General features: G+C 41.2%; 1 protein-coding gene across 1 annotated transcript in view; it reads right to left on the reverse strand.

Annotated features, from left to right (window-relative positions):
- PPP1R14C (protein phosphatase 1 regulatory inhibitor subunit 14C) overlaps nt 1–9413 on the reverse strand; it is a 121961-nt gene extending 112548 nt beyond the window's left edge. Inside the window, exon 1 of the mRNA XM_036767417.1 lies at nt 8543–9413. Coding sequence (XP_036623312.1) covers nt 8543–8869 — 327 coding nt within the window. The 5' untranslated portion in view covers nt 8870–9413. The remainder of the gene's footprint in view (nt 1–8542) is intronic.
- Nucleotides 9414–11797: the final 2384 nt, after the last annotated feature.

The raw sequence follows: 11797 nt of genomic DNA on the forward strand, positions 1-11797 counted from the left end.
TCTACAGAGGGAGATGACACACAAAAGAGACAGGAAAGTCGGGGTGGGGGGAACCAGGGAATACCCAGTGCAGTGGCATCTTCTTCTCTGGAGTTGATACCAGGCAGAGCAACAGATACAAAGCAGAGAGGCTAGTTTCTGCCCTCTTTAAAGAAAAGCAGTGGGAGGATTTTGGTGCTCTGCCCTCCCATCCTCCAGTCAAAGAGTCTGAGAAGAGGCTAAGAGAGGTGGTGTCAATCAAGGCTTGAGTTAACAACACGATAGTGAGATTAGATGTGATAATTTTATCCTGGGGAAGGCATTTTATTCCGTGGAGTCTAAACAAGGCAGGCAAGCAGATGCAAAGCAGAGTAGTAGCAGATGCAATAGTAGAAAATCATAACAGTAGAAAAGGGGATAGAGAGGACTGAGAAAAACAGGGAACACAAGATTGGGCTTCAGTGCGGAACATCACACAACCAGTGAGCTGCATTTAGCTATTGCCTCGCTTTGACTTGGGGCCACAGAATTTCATCCTAATCTACAAGTTCTTAAGCTTTTTGTATCGTGGACCCCTTTAGCAATCTGGTGAAACCTATGGACCCCTTCTCAGAATAACGGATTACAAAGGAAACAAATTATAGTGAAATACAGTTATCAAAATATTTTTTAAAAGTTCTCAGACCTCAAAGTTAAGAACCACTACACTTATCTTAAGTGTGATTAGTACCATGGGAAATGGTAATTTCGCTTAAGGGAGGAACAAATACATACATATGTATATACATATATACACATATATAATATATGTGTGTATGTATATGTATATGTTCTCTAAGTTATAGTAAGATGTCATGAGTAGCCAACTCTCTGAAGTGATCCTTTATTTGAGAGGAACAAACAGGCTTCTGCCTACCCTTGACTTCTATTCACATAACCTCCGAAAACATTGATGCACTCAATCTCAATCTTTTCTGAGTATGTCTATACAGACTAAGTATACTAACACTACTATTAAGTGTTCAGGCATTTTTGGTCCAGACCTGTGATTTCGTTAGTTCAGGAATTCTCAGTGAGGAAAGGCAAATCCATCAATGTAGATGGAAAAATGTTGCAATGTATATAGTCTTAGAGAATTGCCTTAGGAGGTTAAATTTCTTGTTCAGGTTAACACAGCCAGGATCTGTCCTATAAACTCAGGTTTTTTGACTTTATGGCCACTTCTCTCCCTACCATGTTACTGCTGCCTCTATAAAAGGATAGGTCCAGACTACTGTCGATATCGATACATGGGTCAATCCTTTGGGTGGTGGTAAAAAGAGACAGATGTTCATATCTTCTTTTAAACTTTCTGAACATTGACCATTTTGGTTCACATCTATTGCTATCCATATCCATTCTGAACATTCTGAGTGCAAGAGGAAAAAACTGTTGAAGCAAGCCACTAGTCAGATGAGAATCAAATATAGCACATGCTAAAGCTTCTCATCCAAATGCCCAAGTAATTTTTCCACCCAAATTCTGCTAAGATGCAGATGTATATACCTTGCAAAGAATAACTCTAACCTATTCCGTGACTAGAGCTTCACTCCACACCACTGAACCATAGGGAGAATGTCAATCATTCATTTTCTCCCCTCAACTGAATTCAATTCATTGAATATTTACCAAATGGCTCCCATATTTAGAGGTAGGTACTAAGGGGAAAAAAATAATTATTAACCCAATTCTTTCCCTCAAGGAATTTATAATGCAGTAATTATAGAAAAACCAATTGTAAAAATTCACCAAAGTCTGCAACACTAAGATACATTACCAATTATTATACCAATAATACAGTTTAATAATTGGTAATATAAATAAGAGTACATATATTTAGAATGCTCTTTTAGAAAGTTAAAAGTCCTAATGTTATTAGACTATGTTTTTAGGAATGTTTGTCCACAGAAGAGATGAAATTAAGCAATGGTGCACACTTATCTGTGTCTTACCCACCCCAGGCCTAACTACTCAGGCAGAAGTCAGATCTACTGCTGTGACTACAAGCATTGCAGGTTACCGATAAGAGCAAGAAGCTCAAAGGATTTAGTTATTTCCACAGGAATAAAGATCAGGGAAATAGCTAGAAAAGCCTGAAGATGCAGAGCAGATGCAGATAAACAAAGTCTCCCCGACTTAACAATAGTCACCAACTTACTTTTTTTTTCTAACCCAGCTCAATTGCCAAGGGGCTAAAGTGTGAAGAGAGGTCATAAGAAAACAAGGCACTATAACAAAGAGTCAGTTCAAAAATATGGAGCAGACCATTGTCTGAGCTTTAAAAAAAATATCTGAAATGCAACCAACCATAACAATTTGATTAAACATAAACTACAGAAAACTCCAAAGGAAAAAGTACTTTTGATATGGTTTTGTTTTGCTCTTTTAAATAATAGCTAATTCCCATATCTGGATATAGGATCAATATCTAGATAACTTTTAAAGTATTTTATTGTACTCCTTAAAACTTCACAGACTGCATATATGAAAGGAAAAATCATGAGTTTTTAAAAATCAACTCTCTATTCCCTATGTTAACAATAAAAAAGAATGAATTACATGCATAGATAATCCAAGAGCTTCATCCGAACCAGACTAATGAGTAGCAAGTCATTCATTTAAATAAGATTTGTACTTGTGCAAGTATTTGTAGGACAGGAACCAATTTTGAAATCTGAGCTGAGATTTAGTACCTAAAGAAGGAGGTCTTCATCCAAGTATAAGAATGTAACAATGACAACATTCATCAGAATCACCAATCCTAGATTTCACCATGTAGCAAAAATGGGTGCTGCAACTGCACGCATACTTCATTTTATTGCACTTTATTGCACTCTGCAAAGTGAAGGTTTGTGGCAACTCTTCATCAAGTAAGTCTACTGGCACCATTTTTCCAACAGCGTGTGCTCATATCATGTCTCTGTGTCACATTTTGGTAGTTTGCACAATATTTCAAACATTTTTCATTATTTTATTTTTGTTATGGTGATCTGTAATCAGTGATCTTTGATGTTACTATTGTAATTGTCTCGGGGCGTGACAAACTGTACCTATATGATGGCAAATTTAATCAATAAATACTGTGTGTGTTCTGACTGTCCTATTGGCTGCCGTTCCGTAACTCTCTCCCTTTTGAGACACAATATTGAAGTTCAACCAATTAATAACCGGTCAATGGCCTCTAAGTCTTCAAGTAAAAGGAAGAGTCCACCAATGCAGCAAACTTCATTACTGTCTTAATTTAAGAAATTGCAAAGCTATCCCAACCTTCAGCAACCACCACCCTGATCAGTCGTCAGCCATCAACATTGAGTCAAAACCCTCCACCAGCAAAAAGATTATGACTCACTGATGGTTCAGATAATGGTTAGCATTTTTTAGAAAAAAACTATTTTTAATTAATATGTGCTTTTTTAAGACATAATACTATTGCACATTTAACAGACGACAATCAGTATAAATATAACTTTTAAATGCACTGGTGAACCCAAAAATTCTTGTGACTTACTTTATTGCAATAACCGCTTTATTGCAGTGGTCTGGAACCAAACCTGTAATATCTCTAAGGTATGCCTATATTTGTATCAGCAGCCACTATTGGTGACTGAATCCATCTTCAAATTTCTAACAGATCAGATATTCTTTGTTATGTGGCCTGGATCTTAGATGGATCCCTTTGTCATAATGAATACAAGGGGGAATTTAGGCAATGTAAAAACAAATGATATCAATAAAAATTTTTTTTTAAAAATTCAGTATGTTGAGATGACTAGGTTGGAAGCATATAATAAGTGCCAGGCGATAGATAACCTTTTCCTCTTGTGGAGACAATGCTAATGCGTAAGAAAATGGCCAAAAGATAGAAAGATGGCAGAAAGGAGGAAAACCAAGGGATCTAGATAGTCCAGAGCCAAACAGAGCTAGACTCTGTTTACAAAAGTTTATTTATGGATAGATCTTTATTGGCATCTTGATAATAATTCCAAATTATTAGAAACTACTTTAAATACAAAGTTATATCCTCTGAAAAGATTGTGAAAACTTTCACTGTGGTAGCAAAGATAGTTGTTACCTTGATAACAGGTGAAATCGGTAAATGCATATGGCCTCACCCAGAAGTCACTGGTACCATTATGTAACCCTTGTAAAACAGGATATAAAGTAAAGTCCTAAGGCTCTTAAAACTAGTTAGAAAGAGATGTAAAAGAGTACTCAAAACAGACATCTTTAAATATAGTGTTTTAACCCAAAATATATTATTAAGACTTTCTGATGCAAATTCACAAAGCAAATTAACAGAAATTTTTCTCTAATGAAACATAAGTGGTAAATAATTAAGTAATAAATCAATCAAAATATTTATTAAGCACTTACTCTATGGGTCAGGCACTTTGCTAGGAGCTGGAAAAAGAAGTACAAAGAAACTATCTCTACACTCAAGAAGCTTATATACTAATGGGAAGATAGTTAACTACTCCCAACACCTACACACACACACACACACACACACACACACCTTTTCAATGTAAACCTCAAAACAAGCTTACCATGTGATCAACTAGACACCTAGGAAAACATTTCTAGACTTCTACAGCTAAGATTCCAAGATGATATTCTAGGACAGTCCCTCTTCTAACTTAGGATGAGAAATGTATTAAAAGAGAGGTGAAATCTCCTATTCTTTGTCTTAGTTTCTAAAAAAAAAAAAGAATAATCTGTTTCTCCATTTTTGAAAAGTATGAACAAATCATGGTGACTGTCAAAAGGCCCATGTTCACTGTGAGTACTCATAGAATTAGTGTGGATTCACCATAATTTACCCCCAATTCAATAGATAATCTAGATCTTTTGGCTTGCTACCCTATTCCAAACTTGGCTGTTTACTTTTTGCAAACTAGCTTTTTATCTAAATTATTATATTATTTGTAAGTATCTGCTTTGTTGCTGTTGAGTTATTTTCAGTAGTCAGGCTCTTTGTGATCCCATTTGGGATTTTTTTTGGCAAAGATACTGGAGTGGTTTGCCATTTTCCTTCTTCAGCTCATTATACAGATGAGGAAACTGAGGCAAGCAAGGTGAAATGACTTGCCCAGGGTCATACAGTTATTGAGTGTCTGAAGTCAAAGTTGAACCCAGCACTTCCTGATTCCAGCTCTAGCTGCCCTAAATATCTGTAATCATCTTGAATTTTAAATGTATCATGTAATGCTAATGAGGTCCACAAAGATCTAGTCCAGTCCCCATATTTTGCAGATGAAGAAACTGAATGAGGCAGTGTGTCACACTGAAAAAACACTGACTCTGGAGTCAGTGACCCTGGATTCAAATCCCCACCTCTACCAGGTCTATGTGACCATGTGCAAGTTGCTTATCCTCTGTGGGCCTCAGTTTCCTTGTCTGTAAAATGACAGGGTTCTCTTAGATAGGGATAGCTAGGTGGAAGAGTCGATAAAGTGCTGGCCCTGGAGTGAAGAAGACTCATCTTCCTGAGTTCAAATCCAGCCTCAGACACTTACTAGCTGTGTAACCCTCGGCAAGTCACTTCATCCTCTTTGCCTCAGCTTCCTCATCTGTAAAATGAGCTGGAGAGCCTTCTCCATGGCAAACCACTCCAGTATATTTGCCAAGAAAACCCCAAATGGGGTCACAGTCAAACACAACTGAAACAAGTGAAAAACAACCACTCCTAGGAAGCCTCTGTGGTCCACTCCAGCACTAGGTCCTATGATCCTATGAGACCCAGAGAGGTTCAATTTCTTGACCACTACAACACAGCTAGTTAGTGGAAGGGCTAGGATCAGAAGTCTACTGTCCTACTCTACCATAATGCTCCTTAAAAGAGTGAAAATCCATTCTTTCTGTACTTTGAATTTTCGTATTCTGATCATCAGGAACATAAAACAGTGTATCACTTCTTGGTTTCTCACATACAAGAACGGATAGATTGTGCAGCTCCATGAGAAAGGAGAGCCTCCCACACTGGAGTATCCAAAGTTAGAGCTCAGTCAAAACTAAACACCGTCTGAGAAATCCACTGAAGAAATCAACACTTTTCCCATTTACTTGGCTACCTTGTCAGAGGTAACATATTAGTTTCTTTCTAACAAATTTATAGTGTTGCATATGTTAATTAACTGCAAATTACTAACAACCCCCTCCAGTGTCTACATTCTTACAGGCTAAAATAGAACAAACATCCTTGAGAGAAACACTTGGTGTATTTCACTGGTGATCTGTATGCAACCTCTGAAAGACTAGTGGATTTGGTTGTGTTTGGTAGAACAATTATCATCTTAATGTTACTTCTTTCAACCTACCTTGCTTGTTACACAAATTAATGGTCTACAATCATAAAAGGGAAATATCAACGAAAATACTCAAGGTCATTTTTACCCTTAAAATAGTTATGTGTGCTTCATGTTCAATGTAGTGAAAATCAAGCTCTTGTTTTCCCAATTATTTTGAGAAACTTTGTAATACATTATCTGCCAACCTGCTGAGGAGTTGGAGCAACTCCTTTTTCCCAAGCTACATCTAATTAGCCTCCAGTAAAATGAGCTATACTAAAAGCATTTGTTACATCTAACAACTGTTTTTCTATTACCTCAACTATTCTCCAAAACCAAAATGTGGCATGAAGGCCAATGTCTAATTGAATTGGCTTCTGTTGGAGGCAAGACTGAGCATAAGCACCTGACAGTATCAACAGAGCAATCTCAGTCATATACTTTTGTTTCTTCTTTAAAGTGTTGACAATTGTGAACGATATACCACCAGCATTTCCTCTTTTGCCAGTTTCCCTTCTCCAATTGATTGCATAAATGAAAATTAACAAGCATGTTTAGTCACAAGGTAGAGTTATTACATCATAATCACTCATCATTAGTCCATGAGGAGACTTGTCTCTGTGTACAATGAGAACATTAAATAAATAGGAAGACATTTATAAAAGTCCCAAATATGTTAAAATATAGGGATAATCTCTTTTAGCAGGGTTTTTAAGGTGAATTCATTATAGCTTGCTTACACTTATAACCTCTGCACAAGATAAATGACAGATTTATAGACAGAAACCCAGTTCCAGCTTAAAGGACATGTTCTCAATTATTAATCTCCTTCACACTACCACACCTTCCAAATCTCACTCACTTCAGAGAAGTAATTTTTCCATTTAAAATGATTAGTAAAGCATCTCTTAAAAAGAATCGCCCCTGGGAGAAATTATTTTAGGAAGCTCATCTTTCTGACATATATTTCAGTCTCTTGCTAAATGTTTTTTTTCTCTTCAAAAATCTCCCTTCCTGTACCAATCAACTTGGTATAGTCTTGTTTTTGTTTTTCCCCTCTTCCCCCCCCCCAAAAATCAGTTCTTTATCTGTTAAAAGGCAAAATGAGGAGGGGGAAGGGTGAGGAGAGGCAGAGACTAAGATCCCAGTCTTGGCCACAAGTATGATCCTTCCACCTGCGAATCCTTAGAGGTTTCCCATAGTTCAAAATCTTCCTTCCTTTTTAAAGGGAAAAATAGGGCTTTTTTTTTCCACCAAAGCCACTGACTGTGTGCTATTTTAATACTGAACTGGAGGAGAGTCAACTATAGGGGTAGGCAAGAAAACTGACTGGAAATGGGAGGTTATTGGTTTCCGAATTCCAGAGAAGAATTTTTAGGCTAGTCATATTTTTGAAAAATGTCTGGGCACATTAAGTGCTTCCTAAACACACATTCACATTCACATTCACATTCTCCTCTCTCTCTCTCTCTCTCTCTCTCTCTCTCTCTCTCTCTCTCTCTCTCTCTCTCTCTCTCTCTCTTTCTCCCTCCCTTCCTTCCTTCCTCCCTCCCTTCCTTCCTTCCTCCCTCCCTCCCTCCCAAATAAAGGGCATGTCTGTCGTTTAACTGCTCCATTAACTGTCATTTCCCTAATTACTAATTCCTAAGGCATAGGCTCCTTATAGCTTCTGGATTCCATACTGCAGCTATAGAAGAGATCGAGGGAGGTGCCCCTTCATATAACAGCCGGACTGAGACCGTGCCCTTTACTGTACTCCTTCCGCACAGCAGATTTAGACGGTCTTCCTATAGCTAGCTCTGATGGTCGGAGAAAGGGGCATCTCTCCCTACAGCTCTGGCTCCAGGTTGAAGCCCTTGCAAGGGGAAAGAAACGCGCCTAACAGCGTGCGTTCTTTAGAGTCACCACAAATGGATCAGGAATCTAGAGCTAACCCAATTCCCTCGTTCTATAGACCAGGAAACTGAGGCCGAAGGAGGCAATGAGACTTGCCGAAGGTCCCACAGGTAGTAGTGGCAGAGGCAAGATGTGAATGAACCCCCTCTGACTTCCACCGTGCTGCGCCGGGGGCAAGGGCAGAGAAGAGTTGGTTACACGGTTTGCCCCCCTAAAAGCCTTTCTACTGTTCGTGAAGCTATAGAAAAGAAACCGACGAGACGAAGGGAAGAGGCTCCGTCCGCCTTCCTTGTCTAGCGCTTCCCCCTCCTCACCCCCCACCTCCGGGGCAGATAGGGTACCTCGCAGCCGTACAGCTGCCCCAGCTGTTCCACGATCCACTCCTCCAACACTAGCCTTTTCCGCAGCTCCTTCCGATCATATTTCACGGTCACTTTCCCCTGCTGATGGCGCCGCTGCTGCTGCTGAACCTGCCCGGCCACAGCAGGCACAACTGTCGAAGCAGAATCTTCCCGGGAGGAACCAGACCCTGTGCTGGAGCCGGAGCCAGCGCTGGAGCTGGAGCCCGACCCGCCGCCTGCGCCAGCCCTCGGGCTCTGGAAGAAAACCCGACTGCCCCCGCCCCCTGCGCCACTGGCCGGCTCGCTGCTGCCGGTAGCCACCGACATGGTACTAGCCTGCAGCTCTCTGGCTGCCGAAAGCGAGCGGGCAGGCGGGCTAGCGAGCTCCGGCTTTGATCCCGGGAAGATGGGGAGCGGCTCCTGTTTGGCTCTGACCCTGGGGAGAAGGGGGCGGGGGCACAACTAGGAGAGGTAAGGCAGCTGCTCCAGTCCTCCTCCCGACAGGGCTAGCTACTAAGCCGACGTCGAGGCAGGCACCTCAGGCGGAGCCGCGACAAGTGAAGGTCTCGCCTCTGGCACCTGCTCGGTCTGCTCTCTAGGCGCACACCCTGCCGGCTTGTCTGGGAAGTTAGGGGAGAGGAGGAGGAGAAGAGAAAGAGGGAGGGAGGCAAGAAGGAGGCGGGGACCAGGGCCTTAAAGAAGCAGCCCAGGACCCTCTCCACCCAGCGCCGGTCAGCCCTGGCCCCGGGATGTGGAGGGAGCGCGCTCCAGAGGCCAATGCTGGGGAGGAAGGCCAAGGGCCTGGGGATGCGCGAGGGGAGGTTTGAGGGTGGAGGGAGGGCGCGCGTGCGTAAGTGCGAGACTCACGTGTGTGTGTGTGTGTGTGTGTGTGTGTGTGTGTGTGTGTGTAAGTGCAGGGCTCACGTGTGTGCGTGTTCGCCAGCTAGAGGTGTATGCAATGGGGCTTATCCCTGGTCAGGTGAATGGATATATTGCTGTAGTTTGCTCTAAGGCGCCCTGCAGACCCTGGCTTGCTTTTCCCTCGCCCTACAAAGAAACAAACTCAATTTCTCCCGCTACAGTCCCCCTAGCTGCCCACACCTGCCCTCCAGCTCCCCCCGAAGCAGTTTCTGGAGCGAGTACTGGCCCGGAGCGAGCGCCTGCTGATTCCTCTAGCTCGAAGCCTCTCAGTCTCAGCTGCTCGGTCCTGCAAAGGGGGCAGCGCTCACCAGGATGAGCAAATGGTAAACGACTGCTCTGAGAAGGTTTCTGGTTTGAGGTTCGCCTCCCCTGATTTTTCCCAAACTGCTTTAGATGGCGTCAATCCCCATCACCCTCCTTCAGCCAAACCCTACCGGCCAAACTCGGGCGTCAGTGCTCGAAAAGAGTGTCCATGATGCCACTCCCTTTGGTAATTTGTAGAGAGGTGAGGTTTTAACCATTAGCTAAGTCACTGGGCTTAGAGAAATGATTATCACACCTTCCTTCTTTTCCTACTGTGCATATTTGATAGAATAAGGTGCCTCTGAGCTGCTTGAGGGCAAAGACAGGCTCATTTTGCCTTTCTTTGTATCATCAATGCTTAGCAGTGCCAGGTACGTAAGAATCGTTTAATAGACACTTTGACTGGTCAGTATGACTGACTTCATACATAAAAGACCGGATAGCAACAAAATTCAAATCAATTCAGCAAAAAAAAAAAGTTCCTATTGTATACAAGTCAATTGTTTAATAAACATTTTAAGTGCCTACTATGTGCCAGCCTTCAAGGAGCTTACAATCTCACGGTGGAAGACAACACACAAAAGTAAGCTGAAAAAGGAGGGCAGAAAGTATCTCTACCATGATGTAGAGTTCCAAAGAAGTCCAAAAACTGTGTAGCTGGTGGGAAAGGGGCAGGAAAAACTTTGCTGAGCCCTCTCTTTAAATAGAGACCCTGGAGCCCTTGGCCCTGCTCTACAGACTAAGGGTCCAATCAGAGGAGCAGAAGGTACTGATGAGATGTGAGTACCAGTCAGATTTAATCTTGCAGCATAATGAGATTGCCCAGTGATGAATTTCCTGGGAAAGGAAGGCATGATGGAGAATTCCAAAGAAGTCTTTATTGTACCTTATTGTGAGTTGTAAAACTTTCTCCCCAATCCTTGAATTATTGAGAATTAATATCTTGGTTCTTTATCATGCTACCTTTTAAGAGTTGTCATGGGGAAGAAGAAGAAAAAAAAGGCCCAAGCATCAGCCTTATTTGATAGTGTAGGACAATACCAGATGAACAAAGAAAGGATAAGACTGGTTCTAGGGGTAGGTAGGAAGGTAATAGAGGATAGAGAGTAAGCAGAACTACTCAACATTTACTTTACATTGAATTTCTGTACCAAGGAATAGAATTTTTGACCTAGAAAGAGAAAGAATGGTTAAGAAGGAATTGAAAGAAACTTAAGATCAGGCAGAGAGATAGTAAGATAAGACTTCTGTTGCTTCAATGAGTTTGTCACCAGGCCAAAAATGAAATATATACCATAGTACTGAAAGAACTTTCTTATGTGATTACCAAAAGTGATCTTTGAAAGATAGTAGAGAATAGTAGAGCTACCATAGCACCTGAGATTGGACTTGAGTCCTGATTTTCAAAAAGGAGAAGAGAATGTCATCTACAAAGTACGGGCCAGTGAGCCTGACTTCTAGTCTTAATAAATGCTGGAATATGCTTTTCTTAAGATTGTTTGTGATAATCAAGAAAAGGGATCATTGATCATATTCACAACTGTATAACTTCATCTCCTTTTTTGACAGTGTTACCAAATTGGTAGAAATGGAAATGTGTAGTGTAGCCAGTGGGAGGGAGGTGGTTCAGTGGGCAAGAGCATTGGACTTGGAATCAGAAAAGTGACTTCAGATCCTGCCTCAGACACTTTTTAGTTGTGTGAAACTCCCTCAACCTGGTTTTTCATCTCTACAATGGGTATAATAATAGCATCTACTGAACAGGGCTGTGAGGATCACATAATATAACATGTTCGGTGCTATATAAATGCTTTTATTGTTATTGTTATTGTTGTTGTTGGTTCTAAGAGCTGGTTAAGTGGCCAGATCCAAGCAATAGTCATTAATGAAACATCAAGTCAGAAAGTCTCTAGAAGAGTAACCCAGGGACCTATGCATAGCACTGTGTTGTTTTACATTTGTATCAATGACTTAGATAAAGGCATAGATACCATGCTATAAATTTGCAGATGAAACAAAGCCAGGATGAAT

Source organism: Trichosurus vulpecula, chromosome 7 (assembly GCF_011100635.1).
Source record: "Trichosurus vulpecula isolate mTriVul1 chromosome 7, mTriVul1.pri, whole genome shotgun sequence".
In the NCBI taxonomy this organism is placed as follows: Eukaryota; Metazoa; Chordata; class Mammalia; order Diprotodontia; family Phalangeridae; genus Trichosurus; species Trichosurus vulpecula.